Source organism: Saimiri boliviensis, chromosome 2 (assembly GCF_048565385.1).
Source record: "Saimiri boliviensis isolate mSaiBol1 chromosome 2, mSaiBol1.pri, whole genome shotgun sequence".
NCBI classification, from domain to species: Eukaryota; Metazoa; Chordata; class Mammalia; order Primates; family Cebidae; genus Saimiri; species Saimiri boliviensis.
Genome location: NC_133450.1, coordinates 93,094,793 through 93,106,509, shown reverse-complemented (window position 1 = coordinate 93,106,509; position 11,717 = coordinate 93,094,793). Strand labels below are relative to the sequence as shown.

The 11,717-nt window shown below is 46.7% G+C and overlaps 1 protein-coding gene across 1 annotated transcript in view; it reads left to right on the top strand.

The window, feature by feature from the left end:
• The first annotated feature begins 1,208 nt into the window (after positions 1 to 1,208).
• PELI2 (pellino E3 ubiquitin protein ligase family member 2) overlaps positions 1,209 to 11,717 on the top strand; it is a 173,781-nt gene continuing 163,272 nt past the window's right edge. Inside the window, exon 1 of the mRNA XM_039469405.2 lies at positions 1,209 to 1,622. Within this exon, the coding sequence (XP_039325339.1) occupies positions 1,546 to 1,622 (77 nt within the window). The 5' untranslated portion in view covers positions 1,209 to 1,545. The remainder of the gene's footprint in view (positions 1,623 to 11,717) is intronic.

The window sequence follows — 11,717 nt, the reverse complement described above, 5'->3', positions numbered from 1 at the left end:
CAATTTAAAAAACCAGTCCCTAACTGAAGTAAAATTACCAGAAACATCATGTCACTACCGTAATAACCTGTCAGAGAACGTTACACAAGGGGTGAAACACAGCAGAAAGCACGGTTTCAGATGCAATTATTATTTTTTTCTAGCCCTTTACTTCGGGTCATAGCCAACCAGTCACTATACATATGGTAGCTTTTGCAGCATTTATTTCTTTAAATATTTAACAGTCTGAGAGGCAGTGACTCTCAATAACATGTAGCGTTTCCAGCACATTATGAGTGCTTAATAAATGTTAGAACAGTAAAATCCTGTATGATGAAAAACAGCAGTCAGTAAAACTATTACAGTCTACAATATTTTAAAGCCATAGCAATAACTAGTTTAAAAAGAATAGAAAGCAAACAGTGCATTGATTAAATCCTGGTCATAAAGGAATATTTGTATTCACTAAAAAAATCCACCCAGGTAATTTCCCCTTATGCGTCTTAGGGGATGGAAGGAAGGCACGGGGAAAGTGAATAGAGTGTGGATTAAAAAACAACTCTTCCACCCCTCAAAAGCCATGTGGAGCTCTGCTGACGACGAGCTGGGGCAGCTACATTCGTTGCAACGGTGGGGTGCTCCAGGCGCCTTCGAAACGTCCTCTGCTCCAGCACCAACTGGCAAAACCCTCTAATTTCCTCGACGCCTTCCTGCTTCAAAGGATTTGGTTCTGGAAGGGGAGGCACCCAGGTGGGTGTGTGCGACACTTCCAGACGTGAGCCGGGACCCAGTGACACCAAGAGAGCGCTCTTCTACTCGGAGCGGACGTTAATCCCGTCGAACTCCAGCCGGGAAAACGCGGGCTTGGGACCCGCGGCCGCTCGCTTCCAAGATCTCCGCCCCGCTCCCCGCCCCGGGCCTTCGCGGCTCAAGAACCCGGCGGCGAGGGCTGAGGACCCCGCGCTCTAAGTTTGGGGAAGGAAGTGAGGAAAAAAAAAAAAAATAGAGCTGCTCCTTTAAGAACTTCCTTTCCCTTTTACTCTATGTTTACATAACACGGGGGCCGAGCCTCCGCCGGGCCGTGGGGGGCGGGGAGTGGGCGCGGGCGGCCCCACGCGCCAGGGGAGGGCGGCCCCGCGGGCCCGGGGCGGGCGGCTGGCTCCACGTGGGGCGGGGCGGCTCCCACCTGCCCGCGCGCCGGCCCCCGCCTCCCCCGCGCGGCCCCCGCCCCTCGTGCGCCGGCTCCCCCCTCCTTCCCCTCCTCCCTCCCGCGCGGCTTCGGCGGCGGCGCTCGGCGCGGGCAGGTCCCCCTGCTGCCTGGTCCCATTTGTTGCCGGCTCTGACTCCGGGCGGCCGCGGCGCGCGGAGCTCGGAAGAGTCAGGCGGGGCAGCCAAGCAGCCAAGACGGAGCAGCCGCGGGACTGGCCGCCCCGCGCCCCCTTTGCCGCCGTGCCCTTCCCTGGCGCGCTCACCCCGTTCTCGGGATGGGATTGTAGCGGCGGCGCGGACTCGGCGGGGATCGCGGCGGAGGCGGCGGCAGCGGCGTCCGCGGCCGAGCGGGGCTCCATGTTTTCCCCTGGCCAGGAGGAGCACTGCGCCCCCAATAAGGAGCCAGTGAAATATGGGGAGCTGGTGGTGCTGGGGTGAGTCCTGGGGTCCCCGGTCCCGGGCGGGGGGGCGGGCGGGCAGCGCCCGCATCCTTGAGCGGGGCTGGTGGGTGACTCGGCGCTCTCCGGGGACCGCCGGGGCGCTCGGGGCGGCGGGAGCGGTTCGCAGGGCCGGGAGGGCGGCGCGGGGGCGGGATGTCCCCCTTCGGCGCGCGCTCGGGGCGCTGCGGCGGGTGCCGGGCTGCGCTGTCCGCGGGGAGGACGCGGCGGAGGAAGTGGTGGCCGGGACTCGGGCGACCCCGCGGGGGCAGAGCCGAGCACCCGCTCCGCGGCCGTACCGTTGCGGGGGCGGGCAGCGGCTCCACTTCCCGCGCGCCGCGTCCGGGCTGGGGAGAGCGGGCAAGGACCCGGGGGGAGTCGCAGCCGTCGCTGGCGCTTCGCGGGGTCGCTTCCCGAAGCCGAGAAGCCGGCCGGCCCGGAGCCCAGTCTTCCCACCTCCCGCGCGGACCGTGGCTCCCGCGCCCCCGAACTCCGAGCGCGGCTCCGTGAGCTTGGGCCGCCGCGGGCTGTGGGATTCCCGGCTGCGCTCTGCAAATTGATCCGTTGACCGCCGCTGGCCGCCGCAGCCCGAGGGCGGTGAACTGTGTGTGACCCGGGCCGGCCGGCCCTCGGCTTCTCCCCGCCGGGAGTGCGCGGAGGGGAGGGGCCAGGATGCGGCTGCTCGGGGCCTGGCACCCGGGCGCGGGCCGCATCCCCCCGGCCTCGCCGATGCCCTCCCGGCGGCGGGGAGCTCGCCAGCCTCGCCCGCCTCGGCTCCCTCTCCGCTGGTGAAAGCCGCATTTTGAAGATAGTAATTATGTACAATCGTTAAACGGCAGCAATTAGAGACTTCATCTACTTCCTGAGTTTCCTTGTGACATTTCTATTGTTTACCCTTAGTAAGCCAGGAGAGAGGCTTCTCGGGATTAAAGCTGGATGAAGTGGGCAGTGAAAGGGGAACAGGAGGGGGAAGTGCAGGAAACCGGGTGGCGGGGAACGAGCAACTTGGGTTTAGTGTTGAAGAAAGGATTATTTTTTTTTCCCTTTGGATGTGTCGCTCCTGGAAACGCGCGCTTTTGTCCTTCTGCGTTAAAAGACCTGTATTCAGAACATCCTGGTCGCTGATAGGTAGGCTTAGCACACAGATGAGGACTCAGGGCTGTGGGAGGACTCAGGGAACTTTGCAAAACGTGTTTTGATAAGTGAGCGCCTTGAAGTCAGTGCTGACTTAAAAATAATTTTAAAGAGAGGAGTTTTTAAGAGAAAATTCCAGACCCCGCACAGTTCAAAGGTTCCCAGGTTTCCTGACTTTGTTGCTAGTGAATTAAGTAGGGTGGTATTGGAAATCCCATTACCTATTTTGAAGCTGTTTGCAGGTAAGTGTTTTTCTCACCTGCATCTTCCTTGCACTTCAAAGAAAAGTATCAGGGTTCCCTGGAAGGCAGGAAGAATGACAGTGGAAAAGGCACAGTTTAGTCTGTCTTATGTAACTTCAGAGCCCAACCTAATTTTGTGGAGTTTGGTTTTGTTTGTGTGGCTGCCTTCAAAGTATGCTTAACACTGTGAACTTGACGCGGAAGATTAACGTCAGCCAGGACTTTATTTCATTATTTCCTTTAGAGGAAATCATGGTTGAGATGTTTCAGAAAAGCAGTGAGAGGGCCTGGAGAGGTTTTGTGTTCATAGCTGGAAGTGCAGGGCATTCCAAAGCCACGGAAAGGATTTAAACACTGGATTGTCGTAGTATCATAGTCTTACTCCACAGGAGCCTATGGAAATCACGTTGGAGTTGCATATGCTCTGCCCTTTGCTAATGCTTTTCCAGTAGACCGAAGTATGGCATAGTTGGCACTTAGTGGGCAAGACACTCAACTGTCATTTGTGTATTTACTCTGTGTGCTGTTGAGGCATTGCTGATGCAGTGAGAACCGGGAACTTTCATTTTAGTGTGGAATGGCAGGCATAAACAGAAACATGCAAATAGATGAGTAATCGACAATTTCAGATGTAGCCAAGTTCTGAAAGAGGAGTTGATAAACTTGGGAGAGTGACTGCTTAGGTAAGTATTACTTTCTTCGACTGGAAGGTCAGAGAAGTTCTCTCTGAGGAAGTGAAATCTGAGTAGAGGATGCTAGTCTGGTTTTTGAGTACTTGAATTGTGATTTTTTTTTTTTTTTTTTTTTTTGAGAGTAGGTTTCTGACTCTTTAGCAATGTTGAACACATTGAAGAGTGCAGGTGAAAGAGTGACTAGGTAGATAGATTTTTAAAGAGAACCTTATTCATATTCCACCCTTAGGACTTGAGACCGTGTACTTCATCTTAAAACAATAATATTCACCTAGAATTAAAACTACCTTTATGATATTATCTTTATGTCCTCAGGGACATTAATATTGGAAAACAGAAAATTTCAAGTAGATTTTCTGAATAGTGAGATGATTCCTGAGATCTAAAAATGCCTAATATTTGATATTGATATAAGCTTTTGCTTGTCAAATACAGGGCTTTTTCTTTTCTTTTTAATGGTTGTGTGACCTTTTTGCTCTCTCTTGAATGTCATAGTAAAATATTACTAGGAAATCCCGGAGAGCAGAATGAAGAGCTGATAGATGTCTATATCCTTATGTAAATACTTCTGTATCTTTTCGTGTGTTACACGGTATTATTAAGAGATTTCCACATAGCTAGGATTTTAGTGAGCTCATCACTTTCTGGGCAGGTTAGTGGAATTTCATAGTTTTGTGATTCCAGCCAGTTGATGTATCATAGCCACAATTCTTTGTTGTGCCCATTACTTAACTAAAGGTACAAAAAAACGAGTGGTCTACCCAGCAGGTCTTTTTGCTATTTTTAAACTTGCGGATGTTTTAAGGTTAGGGAAGTGGCTCAGGATTTGAAGGGCAGTTTGGTATAGTGGGAAGAATATGCATTCACAGGTGGGTGACCTGCATAAGCCCTGCTGTCTTACCGACTGGCTCTGTGGCTTTGGCTTAGTTCCTGCTCCTCTCTGTTTCTTTATCAATTGCAAAATGTGTTTGGCTTAGGTAGCCTTTAGGAGCCCTTCCTGCTCTGTGCTCAGTTATTCTGTTCAGTGGCTCAGATGTAGAAGATAAGTAGTTACATAATCTAAGTTCCCTGACAGTTGTTTTAATAGCAGCAAAGACCAATGCTGTGGTGGTTTTTTATGAAGGAGATGTTTGTAAAAACAGAATGTTTAAAAAAGTTGTAATGATATACATCTGCTAGACTCACTGGTGTTAGGTTACCCATGAGAGCATTTAAATTGGGTAAAACGTTGTTCCAAGTTTAAGAAAGACAATGATGTTTTGAAATTTCGCCAAATAGACCGAAATAACTAGCATAAAGAGGGGATAACCTCATGAAAACAGTTTAGGACTGGCTAGCATTAGGTGAAATAGCTAATGTAGATGACGGGTTGATGAGTGCAGCAAACCACCATGGCACGTGTATACCTATGTAACAAAGCGGCACATTCTGCACCTGTACCCTGGAACTTAAAAGTAAAATTAAAAAATAAAAAAGAATTTTAGGACTGGAAGGGGGCCTAGAGTCATGGTCCACGTTTAGCACTTGTATTTTGTTCATGAAGAAACTGAGGCTCCCGGAAGGAAAGAGGCTTGTTCAGGTTCACAGTTGATCTGGGCTGAGCTGGGTGGCTGTACTCCCACTTCACCCTTTCTCCACCTTGAGACAGATTCCAGCAGTGCTGTCAGTTCCTCAAAGCATCCTTTCTGGATTCAGTTTGAAGCATGTGGCTCTCTTGTGGACTAATGGCTCATCGTGGTTTTTGGAAAAATACTGCTTACTCTCTTAGTTCCTCTCACCTCACAGTTGAATGGATAATGCATTTTGCAAGACTTTTTTTTTTCCCTTTGGATGCTTCACGAAATGTATTTTTATTGGTTCTCTCAACCAAGGGTTCTTAACCTGGGGTCTACAGATGGAATTTGGAAAGTTCTTGAGCTTGGATGCGGGAAAAATATGTCTTTATTTTCATGATATTCAAACTGCAATTCAGCATTTTCACTCAATTATCAGTGTAGGCAGCAGAAAGACTTGCTTCTAGATTTTGTTATTTGATGCATTAAAACAAATGCACATGTGTATTGCAATTTAAGACTATTTTGATAATTAAGCATAACTGATTCCAGTTGCAATCCTTTGTGTTTCACATGTTTAAAAACATTGGTCCGAGAAGAGCTCGGTAGGCTTCCTCAGACTGCCAAAGGGATTCTTGGCACAAAAAGAGAGTAAGAATCTCTACAAATGAAAATTTCTAAATATGACTGAAAAATGAAGTATCTTAGTAGAAATTGATTAGGCTCTGCAAGAGGAAGTAGGTAGATCCCTGCCTCATTTCCTTTGGACGATGCAGTGTCCTGTTAGGTAAGACAAAGAGGACTGTAGTAGCTTGTAGAGTTGATGGTTTTTTTTTGTTTTTTTTTTTTTTTAGCAGATCCCAATTTCTAGATGCTTTTTGTTGTTGCTGTAACGTTGGCACTCTGCCTTGACTCCTCCACCCTTTGGTGGCCGTAAGAAACCTTCAGATACACCCTCACACTTTTCCTTTTCTCATCCTCCACTCTAATTTGGGCCCAAAGACATCAGACACTAGTATCTTTTATAGACTAAAAGGCCTTTGAGCTTTAAAAAAAAATTTATAAAACAAAATCTTTCCTGTCACTCAGCATGTGGGGTGATCTGTTTATGTGGATGGAGTGTCTAATTCTGTAGACTGTTAAGGGTTATGGTGTTACTGGCTTTGGGTTGCTATATTTTCCTGTACTAACTTTAGCCTTGTTTGGAATATGTGGCCGTCTGTGTTGCTGTGTGGTTTCTAGTCTGGCTTTCTCAGATTTGTTTCTCTCTTTAACACACCACGACTGAAACCTTCATTAGGGCTTTTCATTTCTGGTTGTGTTTCTTCTTGTGATGAATATTTGGGGATGCTGTATATATATGAAAGAAAAACAGGCTTGATTCAGGTTTAGTAATTTTACCAAACGTTTTATCAAAAAGTTAAAATACATGCAAAAGACTAAAACAAAACAAAATAGCCATTGCTCTATTTGACTGAGACCAGTATTGTCACATTGGAGCACTGGTTTTGTATCTGCTGTGCCGGGTTTGCGGTGTGGCCTTCCTGAAAGTACACATATGGGGTTGTAAGTTGGCTTTTGAATGGAGACAACAGCAACTTGGTAGACCTCGTTGGTATGGGAGGGAATTAACTGTGAAAAGGAATTTGATGATGTCTTTGGTTGAATTAAAGGTTTCTCCTGGGGTGTGCAGAAATCTGTTTTATAAAAAGAAAAGTAAAGGTTAGAATAATTTCTCACTGAGCTTATTGTCACCTTCATCTTCTGGAATATAATAGCTGAAAGTGCTTTTTTTTTTTTTTTCTTTTAGCTTTTTCTAAATCAGCTGTTCTCAACCACTGTCTAAACTACCTCACAGGTGATGATCAGTCTTGAGGGTATGTGGCCAGTAATTTATGACAAGTAATAAAGTGTGGATCTTTCAAATGATTCAGAGATGTTCTGTTAATAATGCCATTTTTCACCCTCTTGCATTCTGATATGTGTTCTCAAGTGGGAGAGAAAGGGGTGGAGTTCTATCAGGCAAGCCAGGAATGTATTCATTCAGCAAATATTTATTGGCTGTCTACTCTTCCAGGCATGAGGAATACAGCTAGGACAAGGCAGACGCATTCCTTATCCTGGTGAACTGTTCTCTAATTCTTGTCCCAGCCCCTTTGTGAATAACCATTACTGATACACGGTTCATTTATTTATTCCTCAAATATTTGAGCCTCTGCCACTCGTCAGATGCTGTACATCGCACTAAGGGATGCACAGGTGAACAAGACAGTCGCGGTCCCTGCTGCTGCTGCTGCAGCGCTGACAGCGCCTAGCTTGGAGACCAGAAGGCTGGGATTGGGATGGTGGATGAGTTAGCAGGGTCTCTTAGCCTTGCTCCAGGAAGAGGAGAGGATGACCAGGATGGAGGTCAGAGGGAATGAGTGCTTTCTGAAGAAGATTCGGAGTATTCTACAACTTAGAGATGAGCACATGCAACTACTTTGAGGAACAGAGAAACACTTTCTCTGGCTAGAAAAGAATGATTGAATGAAATAATGTGAGGGGTGATAATGAGGGGACGATCACGAAGGGCTTATGAGATATTGGAAGAGTTTTGGACTTTAGTCTAAGGTTACAGAAGACTGTTGCAGGGTTTTCCAGTGTGAGATGGGAGTGAAGAAAGCTCTCTGCAAGGAAGACACAGTGGAGTTAGAAGGAGAAACTGAGGCTGGAGCCCAACAAGGCAAAGAGAGACTGGAATGCGAGCTAGAGGGCAGCCATCTTGCTTTTAGTTCCTGGTCCCAATATCTCTTGAGACCTAGTTTCATGTGATTGATCATTTCTTCAGTGACTCAAAATATCGACTGAGGACCAGAACTACTCCTAGCCCTGGGCTACACCAGCAAGCAATACAGACAGCTTCCCTTCCTGCCTGCTTGGAGTTGACCTTTTGTTGGGAGAGGTGAGCCATCAAATGAATAGATAAAAAATGGAATTTCAGAAACTGCTGGGAGGAAACTAAAGCAGGATAAGGAGGAAGAGAGCGATTGGGTGGGCAGGGGTGGGTGAATCGGCAGGGTAAAATGCTAGGAATAAGGTAGCAAAGGACCCTTTTGGGCAGGATAATCTGGAAAGCTTTTCTGGGAAAATAATCCTGTTTGCTTGGAGAGTCCCCACTTCTTTCAACTTTTATTTACTTTTTTCCTGTTTAAGCTACCTTAAGTGGGTTCTACTTTTACGATCAGAAGATTCCAAGTGTTCTGTTGTTAAGGAGGCAAAGTATATAAGCAGTTTACTGAAGGGAAAATAGAAGTGTAAACAAGTGTAAGGAGAGATAGTTAAGCATCCCTGGACAAAAACACAGCTCTGCCCTCTGTGCTGCTTGGCAGGTGCTTAGAGGGGACATTGCATTTCCACCAGAGCGTATTGCCCCTTGAGAGCAGGAACCCTGACTTCCACCTCCCCTGGGGTGCTGGGCTTACCCTTCTGGTGCATGTTAGGCCCTCGCTTAGCCCCTTGGAGAAATGGGTTTCTGTGACACACCCTAATGTGCCACCCTATGTGGAGATGTGGCCAGGGCTCATTGAAGGTTTGTTGACTTGGAAGGAGCACTCTGCTTCTGTAGCACAACTGCCGTTTTGTAAACAATCCTACCAACCTTTAGGGTCCAAGTCAAAGTTTTTCTGAGAAACGAAACATGTGCTTGACTGACATCAGATAGTCCAGTTTCAACTTTTGTTTGTTTTTCTTTTTGTCAGTCACCTAGCAGTCATGTTGTCACCTGCAGAAAGTCCTGCCTTGAAGGGAAGCAGGCCATCTGTTCTGATTCCACCAGCTGCTCAGAGCTGCATTGCAGTGCGCCACAGTGGCGTTGAAAGGCTGTGGTCATTAATGCCTGGTAATGATGCTGGAAATACTGTGGCATACAAGCCTCTTGGACGACAGACCTAATAAATATGCATCAGGGGCATTTTCAGCAGCAGGTTTAAGGCTATTGCGAGTCACTCTTGATTGAGATTTTCTTTCCAGCCATCCACATAATGCTTCTCACTCTCAAACACTTCACTCTGCTTATCTATGCTTTTCTGCTCATGCAGAGTCTGTTTTTAGGATAAGAAATCATTATTCGAGCTTTGTACTTCCATTCGTATTAGTACTGGCTTAACAGAATTTAACCAAAGCGAGCAGTTGTTGTGTTTGGCTTCTAGGCTGTTCGTATAAAACGGCTGATCATGATTACGAAGTGCCTTGGAGGACCTCGGGGGGCCCCCCTCCTTTCCCATCTTGTGCTTCCTGCTCCATGATTATAGAATACTAATTATAACCAGAACTGGTGATGGGTGAGCGATTAGGCTTTTCTGGACTGACTGATTGATTGGTGATTGATTGATTGCATTGGGGAAGGCCCTGTCTATGATCCTGAAGGATCGTGGACACAAAGGAGTGTGCTTTCACACCAGATCGCAGAAAATTATGCTGACTAGATCCTTGATGTACGTAAGATTACATTGTGGTTCGGGTGATTTCATTACATGCTCTGGATAGAATTCAGGATGCAACCTGACAAGATTGATAGGAAATAAATTCATTAAGTTTTTGTTGAGTTGTTTGTCTCCTCAGTTTATCCATCATTCTAGTGAGCACAGTTTCAGCCTTTTGGATGAGTTATTCTAAACACTAAGTACTGTGTGGTTTGAAAATCTTAGCTAACAAAAGCGTTTTTGGAGTAACTTTATCATATGTAAGTCAGCTGCAAGTCTTTTTGCGTTCGTTAATCTCCGTAATCAATATTATCTCCTGAAATTTGTTGAGAGCATGGCAGTTGGAGAATAGCCTAGCTTGCTGAGAACCATGCTTCTGGTAGACTGGAACATAAGCAGCTTTCACCTGGGAGAGCTAATGCATGACACAGATTTTCAAGCTTTTAAAGGTCACCTGACATGAAATAACAGAACTAACGAGATTCGAGTAGGTGAGGTAATCTGTACTAGCATCCTGTAGGTACAGGATGGCAGAGGGACCAAAAGAATGTTTTAACACTGCGTTCGGTGGTTAAAGGACAGGATGAAGAGCTCATTTATTTTGGTTGTACCTGTCTGTGACTGCCGGCAGTAAGAAGGTGGTAAGTACAGTTCCTAAAATACTTTACTTCTCCTCCACACCGTGGAGAACGGTTCTGTATTGGTGAGAAGCAAGCCAAGGCAGAAGAGTGCTCTCGTGTGGTGCAGTTTGGGGGTAGGCCAGCGTACTCTCTACAAAAGAGAGACAAAATGTGACAGCAGCCACTGCTGCCAGCCACCTGCACAGTACTCAGGGTGGGGAGAGCTACGGCGCATCAGCCGCCGGTACTGCCTCCAGATTGAACACGTTGCCATAGAAAGAAAATAAAAACATTCTTCTGGTGGCTAAAGTGAACGTAACTTCTGAAATTTCCCTAAATTCTGTTTGGGGAAGTTTAGCATTTTTCACTTCTGATGAGAGGGACTGAAAAATGTAAAATCAAAACTTTTGGATTCAAAATTGATCAACTAAGTGTAAAAGAAATTGAAATGATTGAACTTCTAAATGATGTTAAGTTTGTAGCTTTTATAATTTTTTAGTTTTTAAAGCTTAAAATTACACTAAGAACTTTGAGGTACATGTGTATATGTTTGTATTTCATTGCTTGTGTGTTCTGCATGGTTATATTTAATTAAAAATGGGATTCATTGATCCTGCATATGTACCCCTGAACTTTAAGTTGAAGGAAAAAAATGGAATTCCCTGTACATACTAGAAATTAAGCACTATTTAAACGTACACACCAAACACTGACTACTCAGTTTGTGTTAGGTGATGCTGCTGTTGTTGCTACTAGATGAGGCTGATTTCATTTCGGAGGACTAGGGGTTGTGGAGGAAATGCTCCCCACTGCCCCACCGTGGCACAAGTAAATGCTCCCACTGCTCCACTGTGGCACAAGGAAACGCTCCCACCGCCCCACCATGGCACAAGGAAATGCTTCCACCGCCCCACCGCCAGGAATACACAGTCTAAAGGCAAGATAGACAAATTAGCAACAAATCATTAATTAGAGTGTAGGGGGGTGGTGGGTGAGAGCTCTGGGCATAATATGTGCCAGGTTCCGCTGTTCTTTCCGGGAGTTCAGTTTTATTGTTTGGGCAGTGAAGCTGCAGCTTAGTGACTTGTTCATGCTCACTCCCCTAGTTAGTGGGAATCTGATTAGAAGGTAGGTCCTTATGGCTCTCATGCTGGACTCCTTCCACCAGGGTGAAGGTGAGAGGCATGTGTCTTGCTGGCAGATTGGGAAGGATTTCCTGGGGCAAATGGCCTTTAGCAGAGCCTGGAGGGGCGACCTGGGTTTTTATAGAGCAGTGGTGATTTTGGAACCTTGCGGGGGTTTGGCTAGAGGCTGAAGTACTTGGCTGGAGGGAGGGAGTTTGGAAAGTCAGGTTGGGGTATTGAAATACTTGGGCTAGGGTTATAGTA